We start from the raw sequence: 22915 nt of genomic DNA, 5'->3' as shown, positions 1-22915 counted from the left end.
AAAGTTAGCATTTTGTAAAAGCAGAAAGTCAGCCTGTCCTTCGTCTTGGAGCGCCTGCACTCAGACTCCATAGTTTTCTCCTTTGAGGCGGGAATAGTCTCATAGGAACCAGGTCATCTCGCATAATCTGGCTTTTGGCTTTTACTTATCTTGTTATTCTGGTCCTTGGTAAACAATTTTTGGGATAATGAAGTTTCAGAGACAAAATTGGTTTCTCATAATTGCTGTGAAGGTAAATGGTATGAGAAAGTGTTTTACTGTGCCAACGTTTTCACACAGAAAAGACTGGTTTTGCAGCATTTTTGTTACCTCATTGAAATTGTATCTCATGGGCATATTCCTTTCAGGTTCAGGTTCACACTTTTTTATGTATTTGACACAACTTTGTTTTTAAAAACTCCATTCAGATTTTTGGTGCCTTTGACTTGGTGTGCTTTTCTTTACGGCGTTGGTTATATGAACATTTCCCACATGCTCTTTTTTTCTCTATGCCCCATCACATTTCCTTTGTTTTACTTTGTGTTCCTTTTAAGACATTTCTTGTGTTTTTAAGTCCATTAATAATCGTCATTTATAAAATGTTGTCATGGTAAATATGAAATTCTTTCAAGTCTGCTAAAATTTGTTTCTTTGTTTCTAGAGTGACTATGGATCCTGCTATTCAGGAAGCTCCAGAAAGGTAAAGAAGATTAACACGAAACTCAATATATATATATGTATATATTTTGGTTTCCCTTCTTTGTTATAATTATAAACATGAACTTTAATGAATTATTTATATAAGATGCTATTTTTTTAACCTTTTAAAATTTAAATTAGAGAACATTTTGAAAGCTTTGTTGGTTTTTGCCTCGTGGGGTCACCTGGTAGCCTGGACACGTGCTCATGGTAGAATGGTACCTTGGGGGTATTAGCTGTGTTCCACATCTGCTCCTTAGCTTTGCAGTTAGAGGTTTGAGTATATGGCATCCAAGAGTGACCCTGCCCCTAGAGACTGATGCGGCATCATTTTCTCCATTTATAATACCATGAAAACCAAATGCTTGGCTTGGTTCTTTAGTCCATTCTCTGTTTGAAAAGCCCAAATGGAAGTATAATTATGATCAAATGCTTCTCAATCTGGAATTAGGAGAGCCATTTTGATGATTGTAATAGTGAAAATCTTCTAGCTGTGATAACCTAATGCCTCCATCTGATCTTGAGGGGTGTTCTTTTTAGTGGGCCTCGAAGGCTGCCTTTTCTCTTTCCTCTTTACAGCAATGCATAAATGCTATAACTCTCTCCCTCTCACCTTCCCATCTCCCTGGAGTTCCCAGGCCTCATTTTGCGTATGCTTAACAGCCACTGTCTTTCAGTTCTGAGTCTGGGAAGTATTGTTCTTTGCAACAGCCAGACTAAAGAAAGGGTTAAGACAGGCTGCATTTGAATGTCAACCCTAGTTGGCTCCATGCTCTCTCTCTCTTTTTTTTTTTTAAAGCTTTTATCTATTCATTTACAAGAGACACACACAGAGAGAGGCAGAGACATAGGCAGAGGGAGAAGCAGACTCCTTGCAGGGAGCCCAACATGGAACTCGATCCCAGGACCCTGGGATCATGACCTGAGCCAAAGGCAGACGCTCAACCACTAAGCCACTCAGGTGCCCCGGCTCCGTGCTCTTGGATACATGCTGTGTCACCCTATGCTTCAATTTCCTCATGTGAAAATGGATTAGTAATAGCACCTGGGCACCTGGTTGGTTCAGTAGGTTAAGTGTCTACTTTTAGCTCAGCTCATAATCCCAGGGTCCTGGGATCAAACCCTGCATTGGCTCTCTACTCTGCATGAAGCCTGTTTCTCTCTCTCCCTCTGCCTGCTGCTCCCCCTGCTTGTGCTTTTTCTTTCTCCACTAAATAAATAAAATCTTAAAAAAAAAAAAAAGATTAGAAATGGCACCTCTCTCATAGGTTTGTTATGAGATAAGCTTTTTAACTCAGTGATGAAATAAGAATTCCAAAAAAATCCAATGATATCATTCATGTTATTATGGCTTATTGTTTTCTCTAAGGTGACTTTTGCACTCATATGTAAAGATTTTATTAGAGTGAATTATGCAGAATTGCCATTTTGGTATGTCAAAAATTGTCTAACACCAGCTACTTCATATGGCTAAAACCAATAACAATTGACTTATAATTCTTTCTCCTATCTATGGAACTTTTAGTTATTTTACCTCTTTAACACATTGTTACCCTTATCCTTTGAAATATAGGTATACTCAGATCATCTCCCTTAAATGATATTTTTTTCTTGTTTAGTGAAATGATAGAGTAATGCTGATTTTTTTTGTCATGAACTGCTCATAAGAATGATAGTGTAGTCTTTTGAGATTTTGACATTGGTTCAGTAGGCTTTTCTCATATCACCAACTCTGCAGGGTGTTGTAATGCTTCTGGTTAGTATTATTTGTGTCACTGGTAATAAACCAAAACAAAGTTCATTGGAATCCTACTGTTAGTTCCTTCTTGCCCGTGTATATTATGTCTTACCTCTTAAAGAACTTTTGTATTTTTCAGGTATGTTTTCTTTTCCAATAATTTTGAGGAGCAGAAGTATAACTATCTTCATTTTCTAAATTAAAAATAGAATCATGTGTTGAATCATTGGACCAAGAGCATAGATTTAGTTAGTAATCTAGTTAGTTGAACAGAGGCCTTCATAATTTCAAAGCTAAGGTGGACTTTCTGAGGTCTCACCCAAAACTCTCATTTTGTATGTTGGGTAAATAAAAATCTTAAGAGGCTATCTGAAATAATAATGGCAGAATCAAAACAAAAATGGGTATCTTTAAGTTTTTCCCTTTCCTACTATATTCCTAGGATTCTGTATTTGCTCAAAAGCATTATCTGACCATGTTTTAGAATTTTAACTCTGAGATAGTTAATAATTGATGCCATTTTTAGAATGAATGAAACAGAATTTCATCAGTACTCTGATGAAGAACAAAACTACATGTTGTCATATTTCAACATTGAAATATTTTAGTTTTTCTTGAACCTTATATAAAAATGAAACAACCATTCATGTGTGGATTTAGGACTTTATTGTTCTCTTCTACTTATCTATTTGTGCACAGACCAACTTCCTTTACCCAGCCTCTAGCCATTTAAACAGCTTCTAGAACGTGCTTATACTACCTTCTGTATCAATGTTTTATTATTTTTGAAGATTTCATTTATTTATTCATGAGACACACACACAGAGAGAGGGAGGGTGGCAGAGACATGGGCAGGGGAGAAGCAGGCTCTATGCAGGGAGCCCGACGTGGGACTCGATCTCAGGTCTCCAGTATCATGCCCTGGACTGAAGGCGGCGCCAAACCGCTGAACCACCCGGGCTGACCCTGTATCAATGTTTTATATGTAGTCTAAATACTGTCTTTACTGAAGTTTTGGCTTTGTACCATGATGTCAGAAAGCATGAATCATTGGCTTTGCCAGATTGAAATGATTTCTCAAAGGCCTCAGCACCACTAGGAGTTCAGTTAGGTGAGGGAATAAAATGGGGGGTGAAAAGAGGAGTTGGTGCTTTTTTTTTTTTTTAAACTCAAAATGAAAATTTTCTTCTGCTTTATAGTTTTGGGATCTTGGGAGTGCCTCTTCTGGCCTCTATCCAGTTTGGGTGTAAACTCAACCGCCTTGGTGCTTTGGAACACTCACTGGCCCATCAGCTCAGTTTGCCTCCTTTCTTTCTTGTCACAGTTTTAAAGAACATACCAGAAGTCAGAGATCTGAACTCTAAAGAGGTCCCTCGTTGCTTGGTACCCACTCCAGCTCCTCCACTTCCAGTCACTTAATGGTCCAAACCAATTTGCCCCCAAGAAAATGGCTGAGGCCTCAGGGGCAACACAGAATCCTTTTGAATTTTTGAGATTGAATCCTTTCACCCAAATAAAATATTCAAGATATTAGAGATTGAGGAGATAGGACTTTATAGCACATAAATTAAAGGGGTAGCTTGGATGAGTTCGGAGTTTAAAAAGATCATCTATAAAAATAAAAGGAAACCCATTTATTATGTCTGATATCTCTGTTTCTTTGTTTTTACCTACCATTTGAATTTGTGTTCTTATAGAATGTGAATCGAATGGCAGCATTGAAAGAAACCAAGGTCACTTTTTAAATCTTGTACACCAAAGTCCTGTCTAGGCAAGCCTTTGATTTAGATGTTTGTAAATGTGACTTGACATCTACGGATAGGTGTGCTGCCAGGACATTCGATTTACTTAATAGAAGAGATGAAGGAGAGCGCGAGCCTCTCTGATAGAATTCTTTTGTTTTCGAACCCTGGAATATGAGTAATCAGGAACAGCGCTGCATCGTGTCAGGCAGAGTCTGAATCCCGATGACACAATTCTAAGAACTGTCAGAATTGACTCCTGCCCAATTTAAGGGTATGGGTTACGAAGAGGCTGACTAAAAATACTTGGATGTTGGCTGTTGCTTGCCGAAGTTTATTTTCATTCTACGATCAGAACAAATCAGAGCTACCACAGTGCAGGCACGATGCTGCCCAGAAGGTCTTTACGTGGAGAGACTGGCTTACATCAGGTTCAGATGTCAGTGCGCTGCTCATCCTCTGTCATTTCACTGAGCCCCAGATCAGACAGGCTTTCCTCGCTGCTCCTTCAAATGAGCCCCTTCCTAAAGGTGTGTGGTCAGTGGGAAGAAAAGACTCCCATTTTTCATTTGGGAATATCAGTCCTTAGCACTTTTTCTTGATATTCAAGGAAGACATGTTCGCTTTGATTTCTGTTCTGGAGAATAATGTTATTGCAGGCCCTTTAAAAAACGTGGTAGGAATGCAACTAAGAGTATGTACGAGAGCCAGAGACTTCAGGGGGGCGGGGAGGGGTGATGGGGAAGATTGAAAAATATCACTTACTCAGAATATTTATAAAAGTATACAGTTTCCATATATTAGAAATCATCTTACAATGACGAGCTATTTGTTCACTAATGTATAGTTGTCACATACATTAACACCAAGTTTGAACCCACGAGCTTAGAATCCTGGCTTAGCAGACCAAATGATTCATAACCAAATATTATCAATGCCACGCTCTCACAAAATGCTACTGTCCATGAGAAAATATAATTTTTCAATTGATCTTCTGTTTTCTAGAATAACTACAAAGCTGTTTAGAATTTCAGAAATTAAGTCTGATATCATGGTATTTCCTCCCAGGCATATGATTGTGGTCTGTTTGTTTATTATTTAACATCTTCTTTTGGAAATTGTCTCTACACATCTTTGGGCATTATTTTATGAAAGTATCCATATTTTTCTCAACAATTTATACAAGCTTCTTATGTGTTAATATTATTAGTCCTTTAGCTCCATTTTGGGGGCAAATATTTGACTTTTACTGCTCTTTATATTATGTTTAGTTTGTATAGTTTAAGTAAAAATTTAGCGCATACTTATTTTCTATGGTAAGACTGTTAATTATTTTCAAATATGCTAATTTTTAGAAAACACATTTGGACACAGTTTCAGGTTATATTTTTGATCTGAAAACCAAAAATCAAAAGGTGGTAAATATGGCTGAAAAGATAGGCAAGAGTCATGTTGGGGGCTTTGAATTTTCAGCTAAGGAGGTCAGTCCTAGTATAGATGTGCTTCATATTTAAATTGGATACAACTGTGGATCAGAATATGATAAGGGATCGGTATATATTAATCTCCTTTGAAGTAGTGGAGGAGATGCTAAGCTGTGGGACACTGTCATATTATTTCACTGTGGTTTTTTTTTTTTTTTTAACTCATAGAATTCCCCTGTGTGATTTTTTTTAATGGATTTATCCATATCACATCTAAATCCATGATTACATCTAAAAGGTTTCATATGTGAACATGTCTTTAATCTCTAAAACTCAAATTAGTACCCTGGAATTCTAAGGTAAATTCTTGCTCTGCAGTTCTCATCTTTATGATGAAAGATGTGACCTTAACTTGGTTAACATTATAGTTCCTGCTCACAAGCCATCTCTTTCTGGAGGGCAAGATACCTAGTGGTTGGCATCTGGCAGACTGCTTGCTAGTTAGGAATTGTGAAAAAGTTGCTTGACCACTGTATTCCTCAACTTTCTCATTTCTAAAGGTCAGTAATAACAAGTATATGCCTCATAGAGTTTTTATGAAAATGAAATGAAAATGCTCCATTCCCCAAAAGTTCCTGCTATAAATAAATGTTAATGTCACCACTAGCAGGATGCAGATGCCCTTTCCTTTCTTTTTCTCAGCTGGTGATGCTCTAAGCCCATCTTTCCCGTAGTAGGTTTTGGGAGAATGAAGCTAAAACCCAGAAAATTATGAGGATTTAAACATTCTAATAGTATAGTAATGAAACAGTAGGCAAGAAATTGGTAATGGAGCTGGGAAATGATGCTTTAAAATCCCATTGCAAAATGGTCAAAGTTTATTCTGATGGATACTTCCTTGGCCCACATGTCACACCCTCTCATATCCATTTGTGATATTGTAGAAATTGGATCGAAATAGATGGACAGAATTTGAGAATGTTAGTCTTGTTTGGCCTTTAATGGTGTATGTTTATCTATCTAATCTGTGTGTTATCACTAAATAAATGTATATGGATGTTACTACATGTGACATGAATGTGTAGACAAGTGTACATGTGTGTGCACACACAATTTGTGTAATATATATAAAATGATGTGTTAGAGCTCTAAAAAGTCTCCATAATTCCAGATCCCTGCTGAGCCTCTCCATAGGAGTTAGTCTGCTAATTCCTCCCAGGGGGAAGACCTGGGGAGGAGCTTCAGTGTGATAAATACTGTTTACTCTAAGCTACAATGATGGGTTTCTTTCTTCACGATGGAGTTTAATGGGTATCCCCACTGCTCAGTCTGTAGCTTCCAACTCAGGAGGTTATTGGAATTGAAAGTGATTCTGTCTCAGGCCAGAAAGAAAATAGGATACATATGTATTCTTTCTTAGGTTCAAGAAAGAGAAAAAGACTTCCTGATGGAGCGGACTGTGGTTTGTCTTTTGAGCCTATAACCACTCTGCTGATAATTACTTCAAACAGTGCAGTAGAAGGAAAGGAACTAACATTTATTGCATGGCTGTTATGCACTCTATGATTTTAACTCATTTGATTCTCCAAAGACTCTGTGAGGCTGGTTTTGATTACCTCCAATTTATAGATAGGGAAGTGAGGCTCAAAGTAGTTGGTAAATAGCAGGGTTCTGATTTGAACCCAGGTGCAGTTGGTCCCCCAAATTGTGCCTTTTCCCCAATGCTGATACATGCAATATGAATAAGGGAGACCAGGACAATTGTTCAAAGTTTTCCCCATTTCACATGTTGGCCCTGGCTGTCCACACCCAGGGAGGGCAGCGGGTAGCTGCTGCAGGTAATAGCAACCATGTAAGGCAAGTTTCCTTCTCAGCTGTCAGTTCCTCCCTCTGTCCTCTGGCATGAGGGTACTACCTTGCTCTTTGCTGTTGACCTTGGCTTTCTGACATCCAACCTGCCTCTCACTTGCCACTAAAATTTTAACATGAGCTAGATTTGCTTTGTAACTAGTAAAGCCATATTGGTGACAGTTATTTACTTCACTTATTTATTTCAACTTTAATCCAGTGTTTTGAATATCCAGCTATAATTTGAGGCATGTATAACCTCTTGAGAAAAGAGTCGGCAATTAAGATGTCAGCCTTGTCAGGATTCCGAAGCACTATGCTGATAGGTACTTGGAGACGATATAGATAGAGCATATGCTAAAACCTTCTGGCGTGTAAATATGTTGCTCTTTAACAGAAAGTTTCCAGGATTCAATAGGCAGCCTTTTGCAATGATTGGGGTATTCTGGGTTGGATTTAGCCTTTCTTAGTAAGATTTTTTTCTTTTTTTTATATTAGAAAGGGAGGAAGTGTGTGGTATGAGGAAAAGTGGGTAAGCTTGAGTGTCTGATTGGTGCAATCTTAAATTGTAGTCCCATCTCTCACTTGTCCCCAGCAAGTCATTTTACTCCTTGCAGCTCTGGTTATCCATCTGTAAAACAGGTGTTATACTTACCATTGTTTATAATACTCTCAGTGCAGTGCCTAGCATAGAGCATCACTGAGTAAATATTAGTTCTCTGCATCTTGACCTGGAAGGTAATGCTCTTTTGCCTTTTTTTTTTTTTTTTTTTTAATTCTTGCCTTTAGAGTATGCATGTATATGGAGGAAAGACTGATTAAATAAGCCTTTCCTCACATAAAGACTGTCTTCCCTTTATAGTTCTGTATCTGTTCTATTTTAAATAAAGGTTTAAACTCTCTCATTTCCCTGATACCTCTGCATGAGATAAGACTTGAACTCAATATACAACAGCTAGTTGGGTGTATTCCATACATCTGTTATGTGCAAGTGTTCTTCCTGCCGGATCTGGGGTGCAGTGAGTTGAGAGTCACATTTTGCTAGACTTAGTTATTGATGATTCCAACACATTTATAAGACACAGGTGATGCTTTTTAAGTTGTGCAGGAAGCAGAAATGACCAATGTGGTAGGTCAAGGCCTTAGAGCCATAGGAGAAAACACTTCTTGGCTGGGAGAGATTATGTTTTATCTTATATTCCGCTTCTTCTGTGAATTCTGTGCTCCTGACAAAAACTTGCCTATCCCATCTGCCTTATTAAGTAAACTCAACAGTTTTCCCAAATAATTTTAAATGTGCCCAAAGGTTAACAGTTAATGAGTACAAGCCTAGTAAGGTTTCACTGTAAATTAATCAGCTATTAGATATTCTCCAGTATCGAAAATTAAAATTAACTACTGTTCTTTTACTTTTAAGTCAACACATAAATAATTTTATATACAAGGCATACTTTTTAATGAAAAAGTAAGTATTTAAAAAAAAAAGAAAAAGTAAGTATTTTAAATCCCCAAATGAGGGCAGCCTGGGTGGCTCAGTGGTTTAGCGCCGCCTTCAGCCCAGGGCATGATCCTGGGGACCTGGGATTGAGTCCCATGTCGGGCTCCCTGCATGGAGCCTGCTTCTCCCTCTGCTTGTGTCTCTCTCTCTCTCTCTCTTTCTCTCTCTCTCTTTCTGTGACTCATGAATAAATAAAAAATCGTAAAAAAAAAAATCACCAAATGAGAGAACTTTCTCTCTACAGAAATAGATGTTTTAGAATAGATGATGCATACTTTCTCTAAAACACCTCATGAGACCAATTAATTTGATTAATCAAAAGCTTTAAAATTACTTTTACTGTGGTACTCTTGTCAGTGTTCCAAAAGAAAATGTTCCTCAGTTTACAATTGTGTTTATTTTTGTCCTAATTCAGTCATCAAAAATCTAGGAAATGCATCATTTTTAAAGTCAGGAAATATAAGGAAATGACTACCTGTCACTTTTTATGTTCCCTTTCTAGTTGTCAGTATTGCTGCCTATCAATAGCTAGCACCAAATTTTCTGCTGGTTTCTGATGATAAAGCTGCATCTGAATTTCCCTAAGCACTTCTTTATAGACAATCAGCACCAGTATGATGCCCTTGTAACATGACTTGAGGAAACAGAAAGTGTTACAGAAAATCAGAAAGAACATTCAGAAGTTTGTATATGTTTTGTTACTTCATTTGATATTTTAAAATTTTCTTTTATTTTTTAAAGATTTTATTTATTCATTTATGAGAGACTCAGAGAAAGAGAGAAAGACAGACAGAGAGAGAGAGAGAGAGAGAGAGAGGCAGAGACACAGGCAGAGGGAGAAGTAGGCTCCATGCAGGGAGCCTGATGTGGGACTCGATCCCGGGACTCCAGAATCCAGCCCTGGGCTGAAGGCAGCACTAAACCACTGAGCCACCCGGGCTGCCCAACATTTTTAAATTTTAGATCATCCTTATGAAGTGGGCAGAGAAGCTCTTAATATAACTGTATAGACACAAAAATGGGAGCTCATTGACCTGACTTGCACAAAGTCCCCAAACTGACCTACTTGTGATGAGAGCCTGGCCCTTGGTTCAGTGCTTTTCTCACTGTCCCATTATCTGAGTCACTCATGTGAGGGACCATGTGTGCCCATTCAAGTAATTTCCCTGTGAGAAGCAGTCAAGCCCTGATCCTTGGTGGGCTGGACATTGAACATTAAAGGATAGAATCTGTAAGTATGTATAGAGAAAATAACAGCGGTTCACCAATGCATATGAATCATTCCATGTATGTCTCCATGTTCCCCATAAGAACGTTTTTATCTGGACTTGTCACACTTGGTAATGTAGGTTGTTTATTTTTTCCTGTGTGAAACCTAGATGGAGACAAGCGGAACACTGGTCTGAGCCTATCCGTTGTGCTGATGCCAGTGCAAGTTTGCTGATGATGTTCACCAGGCTCAAGCTTTTAAGATGAATCTCTATGGCAGTGACTTGCTCATTTTAGGGACTTGTCCCGTGCTGTGATCAGCCACATTCAAGAATGGAAGAAGACAGGAAAAGAATTCAAGTTATAATAATGTGTTTATTGGAACACTAACATAGCAAAACCAAAAATAAATCTTCTTCTGTTGTTCAGTAGCGATCATGGGACCAGCACAGAAGAGTCTGAATGGTGATGCTCATGAAATCCAGCTGTCTACCTTCCAACTCTGGAACTTAGGGATTTAGTTTTGTGGAGCTTGGTTATTTTGTGTCAGTGATAAGACACACTTCCTCTAGGTTTGGAGCCTTTCTTTCCCATACGGGAGTTGTCTATGTAGAGCGTAGGTGTTGAGGAATTATTGTAGAGGGGTTCAAAGCATTAGAGAACTTCCTTCAGATCTTTGGTTCTAGACACCCCAGGAGCATTATTTTACCTTTTTTTTTTTTCTTTTGCGAATACAGGTAACCTTGAAAAATAGACTGAGTAGTTAGCTCTTGTTTCCACAGTTCTGGCATGGAAATTTCTTACAGGCTGGAACGGCTGCCTCCACTGTTGCTATGCAACCAGGAGAGGAGTTCACAAGCTTTGTCACAAGCCAGCAATCAAAAGAGAGACAATATTTTCTTTCGATTATGTATTTTATTTATTTACTTATTTATTTTTTTCTGTCAGCTCTGGTTTTGGGGATTGTGTATTTACATCCTTTTGGGGAGTTTTTATTTGTAGAAATGTCTTTTCCAGAGAAACTTTATTTGTTGAAGACATTTTGGTTTGATCTTCCTAGATAAAAAGGTGAGCTCCTCCTCACAGGCAGTAGGTGTTGAAATTAGGCCTTGAAGCAGATAAAATAGTTCTTAATAAAAACATGGTGGAATCAAACACAGTTTTAGCCACTCTTTTAGTAAGAAAACATCGATGTAGCTTTGTATTCTTCTTCTTCTGGTCTTCATACACTGTGTACTTCTTTAACCTAAATCAGTGGCTTTGAATCTGTAGTTTGTTCCTCTCTCTTGCCTCTGAGAGTCATCTCTAAATAGAAGACCATTTAAACCTTTGTAATCAGGATTTATTCTGACCAAATTTTCTGGAGCCATCTTTTATGTAAATCTTTCTTGACCTTTACAGATTTTGTCTTTCAAATACTAACGAACCAGCTTTTAAACAAATGTTTGGGTAAATGCTTATAGCCAATGTTTATATTTTCAATTATCCATTGGTGTTTATTGAGCTAGGAGGCCGAGGGATGTGCCTCAGGACTGTTCATAATACTCGTGCAGGTAGAAAGGGGAGATAGGAAGACTATAATAATACAGATCTTCTGCCAGTGTCCCAAAGGAGAAAAAGATGGGTTATAGAAACTGAATATCAGTGAGCTTGGAATTGATATCTGGCAACACCGCAGTCTGGGTTACTGAACTAATAGCTTGTGATGACTAAGAAGTGGTGATAATTAAGAGCCAACCTGTTTTCACAAGGAAAAACTCATGTAAAATTAAACCTTTTTTCTTCCTAATGATTTTACTATGCTGCTGACTCATGTTATTCTGTAGCCACTGGATATGGATTTTGGTAACATATTTGATGAAATTTCTTAATGATAATCAACATTTCATTACTGCAGTCTCTAACTTTTATGCTTTAAAATAGCACTTAACAATTTTTTTTTTCTGCTTTCTGTGTGAGTTATTTGAAGAAATGAGAGAACATTAAATATATTTTTTCCAGTTCAGGGACATAACATTTTTATATAGATATTACCATTTGCATTTTCCCCTTATATTTGGGCTTTCTCTGAGAAAAAGTTTTGTTTTTTATCTTTTAAAGTAAATATTTAGCATTTTGTTGCATGAGGCTCTGCTCACGTGTTAGAACAGAGCTCATTCAGGATGAGCTTATCTTTAGCGTCTGTGCCCTCCCAAAGTGAGTGGGGTTCCAGTTTGGGCCTTTGTCACCACTGGGGTTTTGCATTTGAAGTGTCAATGTGTCAATGACTGTTGGAAAATAGCCTGATACCTCATCTTAGTTTCCACACTCCCTTTGAGTTCTTTGTACAAGAGTGGGGAGTGAACTGTTTTAAATCAAACCATAAAGCAGTACTGAGGAATGCTGGTTTTGTTCATTTCTTCAATCCACAAGTGTTTGCTGAGGAGTGCCTTTAATGATTTGAAGACCTGTGGGGCAGATACATTCTGTCACATGTGAAAATCTCACACTGACCTTTTTTTAAGACCCGTTGGCTAACTGACAGACCCCTTCTCAGAAAGAATATTGTAAATACATAAGATAGGAGGAATTAATTATATTAAAATAGTTATTCAAGATTAAAAATTATGATAAAGTAATAGATATACTTATTGATGCATTAGGTAATAAGATCTAGCAGAGGGTTGAATATCAGCTGTTCTTTTGTAATCATGATCCTCTTAATCATGTCTGCCTGATTATAGAGTGATAGAAAAGTAATCATTTCTATTGGTGACAAAGTCATAGGTCCTGTTAATACTCCGTGGCTTGTATCATGCCTATATTTATAGTGCAAGGAGTTTTCGGTTAGATGTTAATTAAAATAAGGATATACTTGCTCTCCCCAGGAGTCTGTCCACAGACCCACGTGGGGGATGTCCATATACCTCAATTAAAGTACATCTGTTTATGTATCCACCAGTATAATTGTAATGTTCACAAAAGTAATTTTCTTAAAAACAAAAAAGTAAAATATAGTATTAATATAAGACAATGATACATTGTTTCCAGATGATAAAGTCTCTGGGATTAAAATCCTTGTAAATATTCCATGCAGGGTGTATAGTTTAAACTATTTATTAAGCATGTGTAGTAGCAGAGACAAATGAGTTTCAAGCATGTATATTGTCCATGTGACCTAGCCCTCAATAGAATAGAATGATAAATCTTTGCAGAAGATGCCAAATGGCTGGGCCCTTTGCCAGTCTTCCATTATATTTTTGAAGGAGCATAAGGAATAAAGCCATAGTTTAAGTGGAGAAATTTCATCTAAACAACCTGTAAGAGGCCAAGGGAGAATGCCCAGCTCATTAGTGAATAATGCTAGTCGTCATATGGAAAATCTTTTGTGCAAATAACAGCACTGATTTCATAGGTATTTGTGGGTTAATAAACACATCACATGTAGAGTCAGCCTGACACATGGGAAACCCTGTGTTAATGCTGTTATTGCTATTCCTACATAAGTTACTACTAATAAGTTCCGCAGATTTGTTGTGGAGGGCACAAAGCTTTCTTATTTCAAAGAACCATATTTACATATATAGCAGTGATAATTTAGGGCTTACCAGGCCACTGTGGGATGACATCAGAGATGTATTTAACTTATTTTTTGACTAGATAATACATGAACGTTATATAAAATCTTAAAGCTATGAAAGTGTATATATAGTGAAAAGTAAATCATTTTTGCTTCTTTTTATCCCAGTCACTCAGTTTTCCTTCCTAGAGGCAATGTATTCTATGTAAAAGTAATAGATTTATATTTTACTCTTTTAAAGATTTTGTTTATTGTTTTGAGAAGAGAGAGAGTGCATGAGCAAGGGGAGCAGCAGAGGGAAAAGGAGAGGGAGAAGCAGTCTTCCCACTGGGCAGAGATCCTGATGCAGGGCTCAATCCCAGGACCCTGAGATCATGACCTGAGCCGTAGGCAGAAGGCCACCCAAGTGTCCCTAGATTTATTTTTAAAGGGAGATTTTATGCAAATGTTTGTAACATATGCAAGTTTGTAACATACAGTCTTTTTTTTTTTTTCTTAAAGTAAGTTCAACACCCAACATGGGGCTTGAAATCATGACAACCCAGAGATCAAGAGTCACCTGCTGTATCAACAGAGCCAGCCAGGCACCCTCACATATAGTCTTTTTATTTTTATTTATTTATTTATTTTTTTAATTTATTTTTTATTGGTGTTCAATTTACTAACATACAGAATAACCCCCAGTGCCCGTCACCCATTCACTCCCACCCCCCGCCCTTCTCCCCTTCTACCACCCCTAGTTCATTTCCCAGAGTTAACATATAGTCTTTTTAATGCAGAAATGATTGTATGCTATATACTGTACTTGATCCAGAGTATATTAGTAAATACATTGTAGAGATCATTCCATATAGAGTTGCCTTGTGTTTTGTTTTGTTTGTTTGTTTTTAAAGATTTTATTTATTTATTCATGAGAGACACAGAGAGAGAGGCAGAGACATAGGCAGAGGGAGAAGCAGGCTCTTCATGGGGAGCCTAATGTGGGACTCGATCCCCGGACCCAGGATCACACCCTGAGCCAAAGGCAGACGCTCAACCAATGAGCCACCCAGGCGTCCCTGCCATGTTTATTTAAACAAACTTTTGATTTAGAATAATTTTAGACTTGCTGAAAAGTTGCAAAGATGATAGAATTCCCGTATATTACCCACTGGATCCTCTATAGTAAACACCTTACATTATGGTAGCATAGCTGTCAAAACTAAGGAGCCAGTATTGTACTATAATTAACTAATGTCCACATTCTATTCAGGTCTCCCTAGTTCTGCCCTAATGTTCTTTTTTTCTGTTCTAGGATCCAAGTTACATTTAGTCCTTATGTCCCTGATAGTCTCCTCTAGTCTGTGATAGTTGTTTAAATTTTCCTTGTTTTTGACAACTTTGACAGTTTTGAGGAATGCTGGCTAGGTATTGTGGAAGGTCCTCCCATTTGAGTTTGGATGGTGTTTTCTTGTAGCCAGTCTGGGTTTATAGGTTTGGGAATATGAGGTGAAGTATGCTTTTTATCACCAGTGTCAAGAGCACGAGCTGTCAACGTGGTTTATCACTGATGATGCTGACCTTGGTCACTTGAACGAGGTAGTGTTTGCCAGATTTTATTCTGTAAAGTAACTTTTCATACTCTGCTTTTTGGAAACAGCTCACTAAATGGAGCCCACAGTCAAATGGATTGAAGTTCCACTTCCTTGGGAGAAAGATGCTGTGTGTGTGTGTGTGTGTGTTGTGTGTATGACTTTCTAATACTCCACTGGACTATACATGACATGTGAAAGAAAGTCTATTTTTTCTTTGTTTTTAGAGAGAAAGAGAATATGTGTGTGGGAAGGGAAGGGCAGAGGGAGAGGGAGAATTTTTAAAAAATTTTTATTTATTAATTCACAAGAGACACACACAGAGAGAGGCAGAGACACAGGCAGAGGGAGAAGCAGGCTCCATGCAGGGAGCCTGAAGTGGGACTCGATCCCGGGACTCCAGGATCACACCCTGGGCTGAAGGCAGCTCTAAACTGCTGAGCCACCCAGGCTGCCGAGGAGAGAGAATTTCATGCAGGCTCCATGCTGGGCCTGACTCGGAGCTTGATCCCACAACCCTGAGATCATGACCTGAGCTAAAATCAAGAGTCGGTCGCTGAACTGGTCACCCAGGTGCCTCAAAAGTCTGTTTTTGACTTTATTCATTTCTCTAAAATAAAACAAAGATCTAGAGTTTTGAGAGATACTTTCCCAAATCTATCTTCTCCCTTCACATATATATTTTTTGAGATACTTCTCTTTAGCTACCCAGAGAAGCTCTTTTTGTTTATTTATAATTTTCCAGTTATTTTAATCATGCTTGTACATAGAGCTAAATTCAAAATAAACAATGTGGTACTTTAATAATGGCTTCATTGATATTCATAGATGATAATTTCTAAGCTACTTACCTGACAATAAATTATTTGCCCCAGGTGACTACATAAGCAGTTTTCATAGAACTGTGTTTTTGTAATCAATATCTAGAGATGCTTCTGTCTTATCAAATGTCACATTTGACTTTATAACATTAAACTCCACTGTGTACTCACATATTTTGGGGCTCTTTATTTAGTTAACAGGTATTTATTTATTGAACTGCTGTGTTTTGCCATGGTTTGGTATAAGACAAATCAGATGCCTGACCTGAGGCAGATCCTGTTTCTAGTGCAAGACATACACAATAAACACATTAAAAATTAATAAAGAAGGTCATCTCAGAGACTGATAAGTGTGTTGAGGAAAATAAGGAGAACGAAGTGCTAGTGGTTTCCTTGGCCATGGTGGCTGCATCAGGGCTGCTTTCAGCTTTGTGGCCAGAGTAGTCCTCAAGAGAGCAGTTGAATGGAAGCCTGAGGATGCAGGAAGACCAGACATCTGAAAGTCTGGGAGAAGAGCTCTCCAGCAGAATCTGGAGTTGAGAGGGGATTGGCAGCTTCCAGGAATATAGAAGCTGGGATGGTATAAGTGAGGGCAGAAGAGTGGGAAAAGGCCGTGAGGAAGGCAGGCCTGCCCTGCAGGGCTTCACTGGCAGAGTTACCCACTATGGGAAGGCTTTGGATGGTTCTGAGCAGGCAGTGACATGATCTGATACATGCATTTTAAAAGCACCTTCTAGTTGCTACGTAGAAAAGAGATTGTAGGGGAGATAAGAGGAAACAAAGAATACCAGTCAGGAGGCCATTGTAAGAGTCCATATGAGAGATGAACGGTGATTTGAACTGTCAGGGAGATGGACAGAAGAAGGTAGTTCAGGTGGTGATGCCATATAAAGGGCCTCCAAATAGATTGTATTGCTCTGTAGTTTAATGTTAGAAAAACATGGCATAAGAAAAGAGTCATCAGCATTATATTTTCAATTAAGGTTTTAAGAGAAGAGTGGTAGCATTGATAAATGAATGGATAAGGAAGATGCGTGTGTGTGTGTATGTGTATATGTGAACATACACATATACGTATACAAAGGAATATTACATAGCCATAAAAAGGATGAGAGTGTGCCATTGCAACAATACAGATGGACCTAGAGGGTATTATGCTAAATGAAACAAGACTAAGAAACACAAATACCATATGATTTCTTTCATGTGTGGAATCAAAAAATAATCCAAAAATAAACAAGTGAAATCAGAAACAAAAAGCAGAATCAGACCTATGAAGATAGAGAACAAACTGAAGGAAGAGAGGTAGAGAGATGGGCAGCAGGAAGGACGGGGAGACGGAGATCCAGAGTTCCATTATGAATTGAACAAGTCATGGGAAAAAAGGCCCAGCATAGGGAATAGAGTCAGTGATACTGTTACAGTGCTGTATAGTGACAGATGGGAGTTGCACCTGTGGTGAGCACAGCATGACATATAGAGATGTTGAATCATTGTGTTGTACACCTGAGACTAATGCAACATTGTGTGTCAACTAGACTCAAATAAAAAAATTAAAACAAAACCAAAGAAGACGAGTGGTATTAAATAACCACATTAACACACTTGGAAGGCGTTAGGGAGCCATGTCCACCCTAACTGAATTCACACACCATAAGGGAAGAAGAAAGTTGCTTATCAAGTTAATGAACTCTTAATTTTTTTAAAAAAATATTTTATTTATTTATTCATGAGAGACAGAGGGAGAGAGAGGCAGTCATATGGGCAGAGAGAGAAGCAGGCTCCTCACAGGGAACCTAATGTGGGACTCAATCCCCAGACCTCAGGATCATACCCTGAGTCGAAGGCAGACACTCAACCACTGAGCCATCCAGGCATCCTGAGCTCTTAATTTTTATTATCTACTAAGTCTGCCATAACTACCAAGCCCACAACAGTAAGAATTTGTCTTTAGGGGTTAATAATAAACTGGAGTAGTTAAGCATCCCACTCATTTAATTATTACTCCTCAGGTAATTCTCATCTTAATAATAATATTTCTGATGTAATGGTCACTGTGAATTGCTTTTATCCCATAATAATTTTAATATTCAGCAAAGCATGTTTCAATCATATATTGATGTTTAACTTTGAAATCACTGAGAAAACATTTCATTTTTGTAGCTGTTACTTGCATGCAAATGCCTTTTGATAAAGAGTTTTACAAAGCTTTCTTTGGCATGGATACCTAAATGTGATCAGCCTTGACTCGTACATCAAAAATAGCAATTCATTTTATGAGAACTTGGAATGTAATGTTATAACAATTGGTTTGTTTTAAATTTTCAAGGAAATATTTTCTTTTGCTATATGAAGAGCCATTATTCAATGAAACCACCTCATTAGTTGGGCTCAATTTAATACTTTTGGGTAAGGAAGGCAAGATAGGTCTAGAAGTAAGATTTGCAAAGGAGCTGATGAGGTAAAGAAAAGGGAAATATTTACCTCTTTAATAAACTTTTAAAAAGCACTGCGTGAGCATGGGGTCCCTAGGTGGCACAGTCGGTTAAGCGTCCAACTCTTGGTTTCAGCTCAGGTCGTGATTACAGGGTCGTGAGATCAAACCTCACATTCGGCTCCCCATTCAATATGGAATCTGCTTAAGATTCTCCTTCCCTCTTCCTCTGCCCACCCCCCTCCCCAAATAAATAAAATATTTTTTACAAAGCACTGTATAAGTAGATGGATATCACCAAAATTAAACAAAGGGGTGTTGATATGTTAATTGTCTATAGTTTTTGTCTGTTTATTAAGGCAGGTATAGCTGTATTTATTTTATTTTATTTATTTTATTTTATTTTATTTATTTTATTATTTTCTTAAGACTGAGACACTGTAAGTTGAAATGGGTTTGCCTATCAGAATATAAGTTAGTTTCAAGCACAGGATTCTACCCAAGTTTGTTATTTGGAATATAATTAACTGTGTTGAATATTCGTTAGTATCATCTCACTAAAGGTTTAGGAGTATTTTCGTGAATGAATTCCAGGAACCAAGCTTTGCTAGCTACTTTAAAACACACTTTGAATAATTAAACAAATAAATAAGCAATATTATCAAAAGTACTTCAAACCTTATAAGAAAAGAATGTATTGATATTTCATCTGGTTATTCTTAGTAAAGAATTGTGGTTCTCCTAGCCCCAGGAGATTCTATTCCCAGGGCAGCATAGAGCAAAACCCAAAACCAAACCAAAAGTTGCTGTTATGAATTACGTTGACCTTTGATTAAATTTACTGAGCAAGGAGGAAAGTTCTGAAAAAAGTGACATGATATAAAGATGTCAATGAAACAATCCTTTCCTAAAGGATTTAAACCTAGTTGGGCATGAGAGCTCTGCTTGGCTCGTGTTCCAGCTTGGCATCTTTCTGCGCACAGCCAGAGAAGTACATATAACATGTGAGGAGAACATGCACAAGAGCAGAGTAAGTCCAGCCGTGAGAGTGACATGGAATTTGGCATCTGAACTGATTCTTGAAGGAGGTGTAGAATTTAAACAGATGGGAATGATAGGGAACAGAAGCCATGAGGAAAGTGCTGGAGGTAGAAATGATAGCACCTTTTCTGGCTCTTCTGCTTTAGCCAGGGATGGTGCCTGTTGCTTCACTGGTCACTGGACGGCTTGCAAAGTGCCCTGCACAGAGAGGCTGCTGAACAGATGCAATCACATGGATGGGCAGTCTGCTTGTCCACTGACAGTACACAGATTACTAATGTGTATTTAAATCAGTTAAACCAGGTAGCATAATCACATAAAGTGTGTTCACATTATGAGAACTTGGCAATCTGTTTTGTTCGCTTCATATCTCACTTGCAATTTCCCAATTCAATTGCTACAAATCAGATGGAGAAAGAACATCTTTGGTTCATAAAGGATTTCTTGGTCTAAATGTGGATAGACGTGTCTGAGATAAGTTTTTGGTTTCTAGTCTCCTGGTGTTCGAAGTCTGCAAAAGGACAATTGTTTTAATGTTTCTGTTTCCCAGCCTTTGGGTGCTCACTTTTAATGGAGGGGAATGCTATGAATTTTAAATGAGTACGTTTAATCAACTATATTTTTTTATTCAGGAAAATTCCACATTCTGGGTGAATCTTTTATATGATACGCAGTCCAATTTTTAAAGTGTGAATAGGCTTTTTTATAATTTACTGATTTAAAAAACTTAGTTTCTTATCCATCTGATTTAAGCTTTGGGTGTCTAGTCTCCTGGTCTACTAGGAGTCTGTATATGAGCAACTGATCTAACACTTTATTTTCTTACATCTGGGGACTCAATTTAGGAAGGAACCCTAATAAAATGCATTTTAAAGAAGACATTTAATAGATTTATTTTTTTAATCAAAAGAATTCCATATTCAGAGTGAATCCTTTCATATAGTATGTATTTTTTAATTTACATAGTTTTTATATAATTTACTGGTTTCAAAAATGTACTTTTGTATATTGGATTTGCTTAAAGTGGAACATGTTCAGTATCCTATTGACTTTATGTTGAGACCATTAGAGCATCCAGTGGAAAAATCTACGGGTACTTCTCATTATTCTAAAATTCTATCAGGTTTGAAAAATAGATAATATGGAAAATTATTTTTGACACAATATAAAAATGAGTTTGTTCAAATGGAGTCCACAATAAGCCAACGGCTGTGAAAGAGAATAGGTCTGTTTCCATGTTTGATTAGAACAAGTGTTTCTGACATATAAAATATTGCTGTTATTAATGATCATAATAGATTTTGGGGAGTAGATTTTAATTTCATTGTTGCTGTTTCATTATGTTGAGTGTTCAGCCATTTCACAGCTTGTTAAAGATCTATTTCAAGCATTTGTTTCTTCTTCTGAACACTTTCCCGGTATCTAATTATTAAGGGAACACACAGTATGCAGAACAAATTCACATGTGCAAAACTGACAATCCCAGAAGTGTTATATTCTTATTTGCATTGCGGTCTTATTCATGTCGGGTAAAATCCATATATTTTTCTCAAATTTCTCCCCTTTTTCTCACTGAGCCTCTTAGCAGGGATGCTGTACATGATATTGCAGGCATGATGTTAGGAATATTAAAAAGGCTAAGAACCTCATGCTGAAGATTTATGTAGAAAGAAAGGATTCAGCATGAACTGTCAATCTGTCCTCTCTTGCCTTTTAGGTTTTTGACTTTCTTGTTGGCAATATCTTGGGGCAAATGCGGAGCTCTTTTACCTGCCTTAAAAAAAAAAAAAAAAAAAAAAGATCTTCCAAGGATTTGCCTGAGTTGACAGGCCCTATGCTTAACAGCAAGATCTGGACATTTTATTTCTTCCTCTAGAATATTCTAGTCCCTTAGACACCAGAGATGTCAGTGGGTCCTTACCATGCTGGAAGCAGTAACAATGTAAAGGCTGCCATTAAGCCGAAATCAGCCTGCAATTGATTGCCGAGGATTACCTGAAAGGAGCAATTACTGTTCCCTGTAAGGTGATACGCAAAGACCAGATAGCATGTATTTCTCAGGCAGAATCAAGGCCTAACCCTGTAAGCTTCAAAGACCTCATCATAGTGAGGCTGTTGCTGTCTCATCCTAGTCCAAACACAAGTATACCTCGAATAAAAATCAGCTTGCCGTAAATATGAATCTACAGATAAAATCCAGGCCACAAAATGGCAAAGATCTGTAAACAAATTCTCTGTTTGCATTTGACTTTTATAGAAGCATATCTGTGTCAGACAGACAAACGTATATGCTTCTCCTTGTAGGTAAAAGGCCAAAAATGGTACAGTAAATGGGTGACATTGTTTTGCAAAGTGTGTGATAATGAATGACTTGACATATTTTTGAAAGAATGAGATGGAAAGCCAGGTGCATGTGGTGATCCGTTCTCTTAGAAGAAGTTAATGAAGTCTTTAACTGAAAAATGGATGTATTTTTAAAGAAAGCATCAGAAAGACCAAGCAGCATACATTCAATCATTAAATGTTGCCTAGTCTAATAGAAGTGAAAGCTGTAGTCTGAGGATTAGCCTTGGACTGTGTGAGTCTTTCCAAGGGAATAGCCCCTGCTTTAACTGTTTTTCGATGGAAAGATGGAGGGGATTATATGGAAAGAAACAGACAGGGAGGGAGAAAAATTTATATGAGCAGATGGACAGGGAAGAGAGGCATGGAGGACAAGCTGATTGTTAGATTATTCTTGGTTCCATATTAAAATTAAGATAGGCAATTCCTTGATAAATCGGAGTTATACACATTTCCTCAATGGATAGTGGTCATTTAACCAATGCCAGAGTGTAGGGAAGCAAGCCTCAGTGGGATTAGATCAACAAGTGACTTATCAAATTTGTATTTTAAAGCACGTGGAAAATAGATACTGCTTTCAGGTCCTCTATCTTTAATGCATAATGTAAAGCACTAAGTAAGTGCTTCCACTGTAATAGCTTTTGAGGCAAAGCTCACAGGCTTCTTACTCACAGACACCTTGCAGACAGACATTTTCATTTTTGTTTCAGTATCCAGATTTTATGTCAGCAGAAAAATAAAAGAGATTGAAACCTGAGTGAGGAAAACCTGCAGTTCACCACAGTCCCTTGGAACAAGAGTATTTTTCTTAGAATACTTTCATCAGAATCACTTTTAATACAGATTTCATTTTCTTGTAGTAAAACTCAAATTTGGCCAACCAGCCTCAAAAGTCTGAAAGGAAACTATTTAATAAACATCGTTCACAACTGTGGAAATACTGAGAATGCCCAGAAAGCAGTAAGAATCTAAGAAAATCACGATTTTGGTATTATTTTTCTTTTCCCGG

General features: G+C 37.7%; 1 protein-coding gene across 1 annotated transcript in view; it reads left to right on the top strand.

Annotated features, from left to right (window-relative positions):
* Positions 1-22915, top strand: part of ANK3 (ankyrin 3) — a 662261-nt gene that overhangs the window by 116684 nt on the left and 522662 nt on the right. The window contains exon 2 of the mRNA XM_072823184.1: positions 641-679. Coding sequence (XP_072679285.1) covers positions 641-679 — 39 coding nt within the window. The remainder of the gene's footprint in view (positions 1-640; positions 680-22915) is intronic.

The sequence above is a fragment of the Canis lupus genome, chromosome 4 (assembly GCF_048164855.1).
Source record: "Canis lupus baileyi chromosome 4, mCanLup2.hap1, whole genome shotgun sequence".
Classification (NCBI taxonomy): Eukaryota; Metazoa; Chordata; class Mammalia; order Carnivora; family Canidae; genus Canis; species Canis lupus.
The sequence above is the reverse complement of the archived record's forward strand: the minus strand, read 5'-3'. Positions and strand labels throughout refer to the sequence as shown.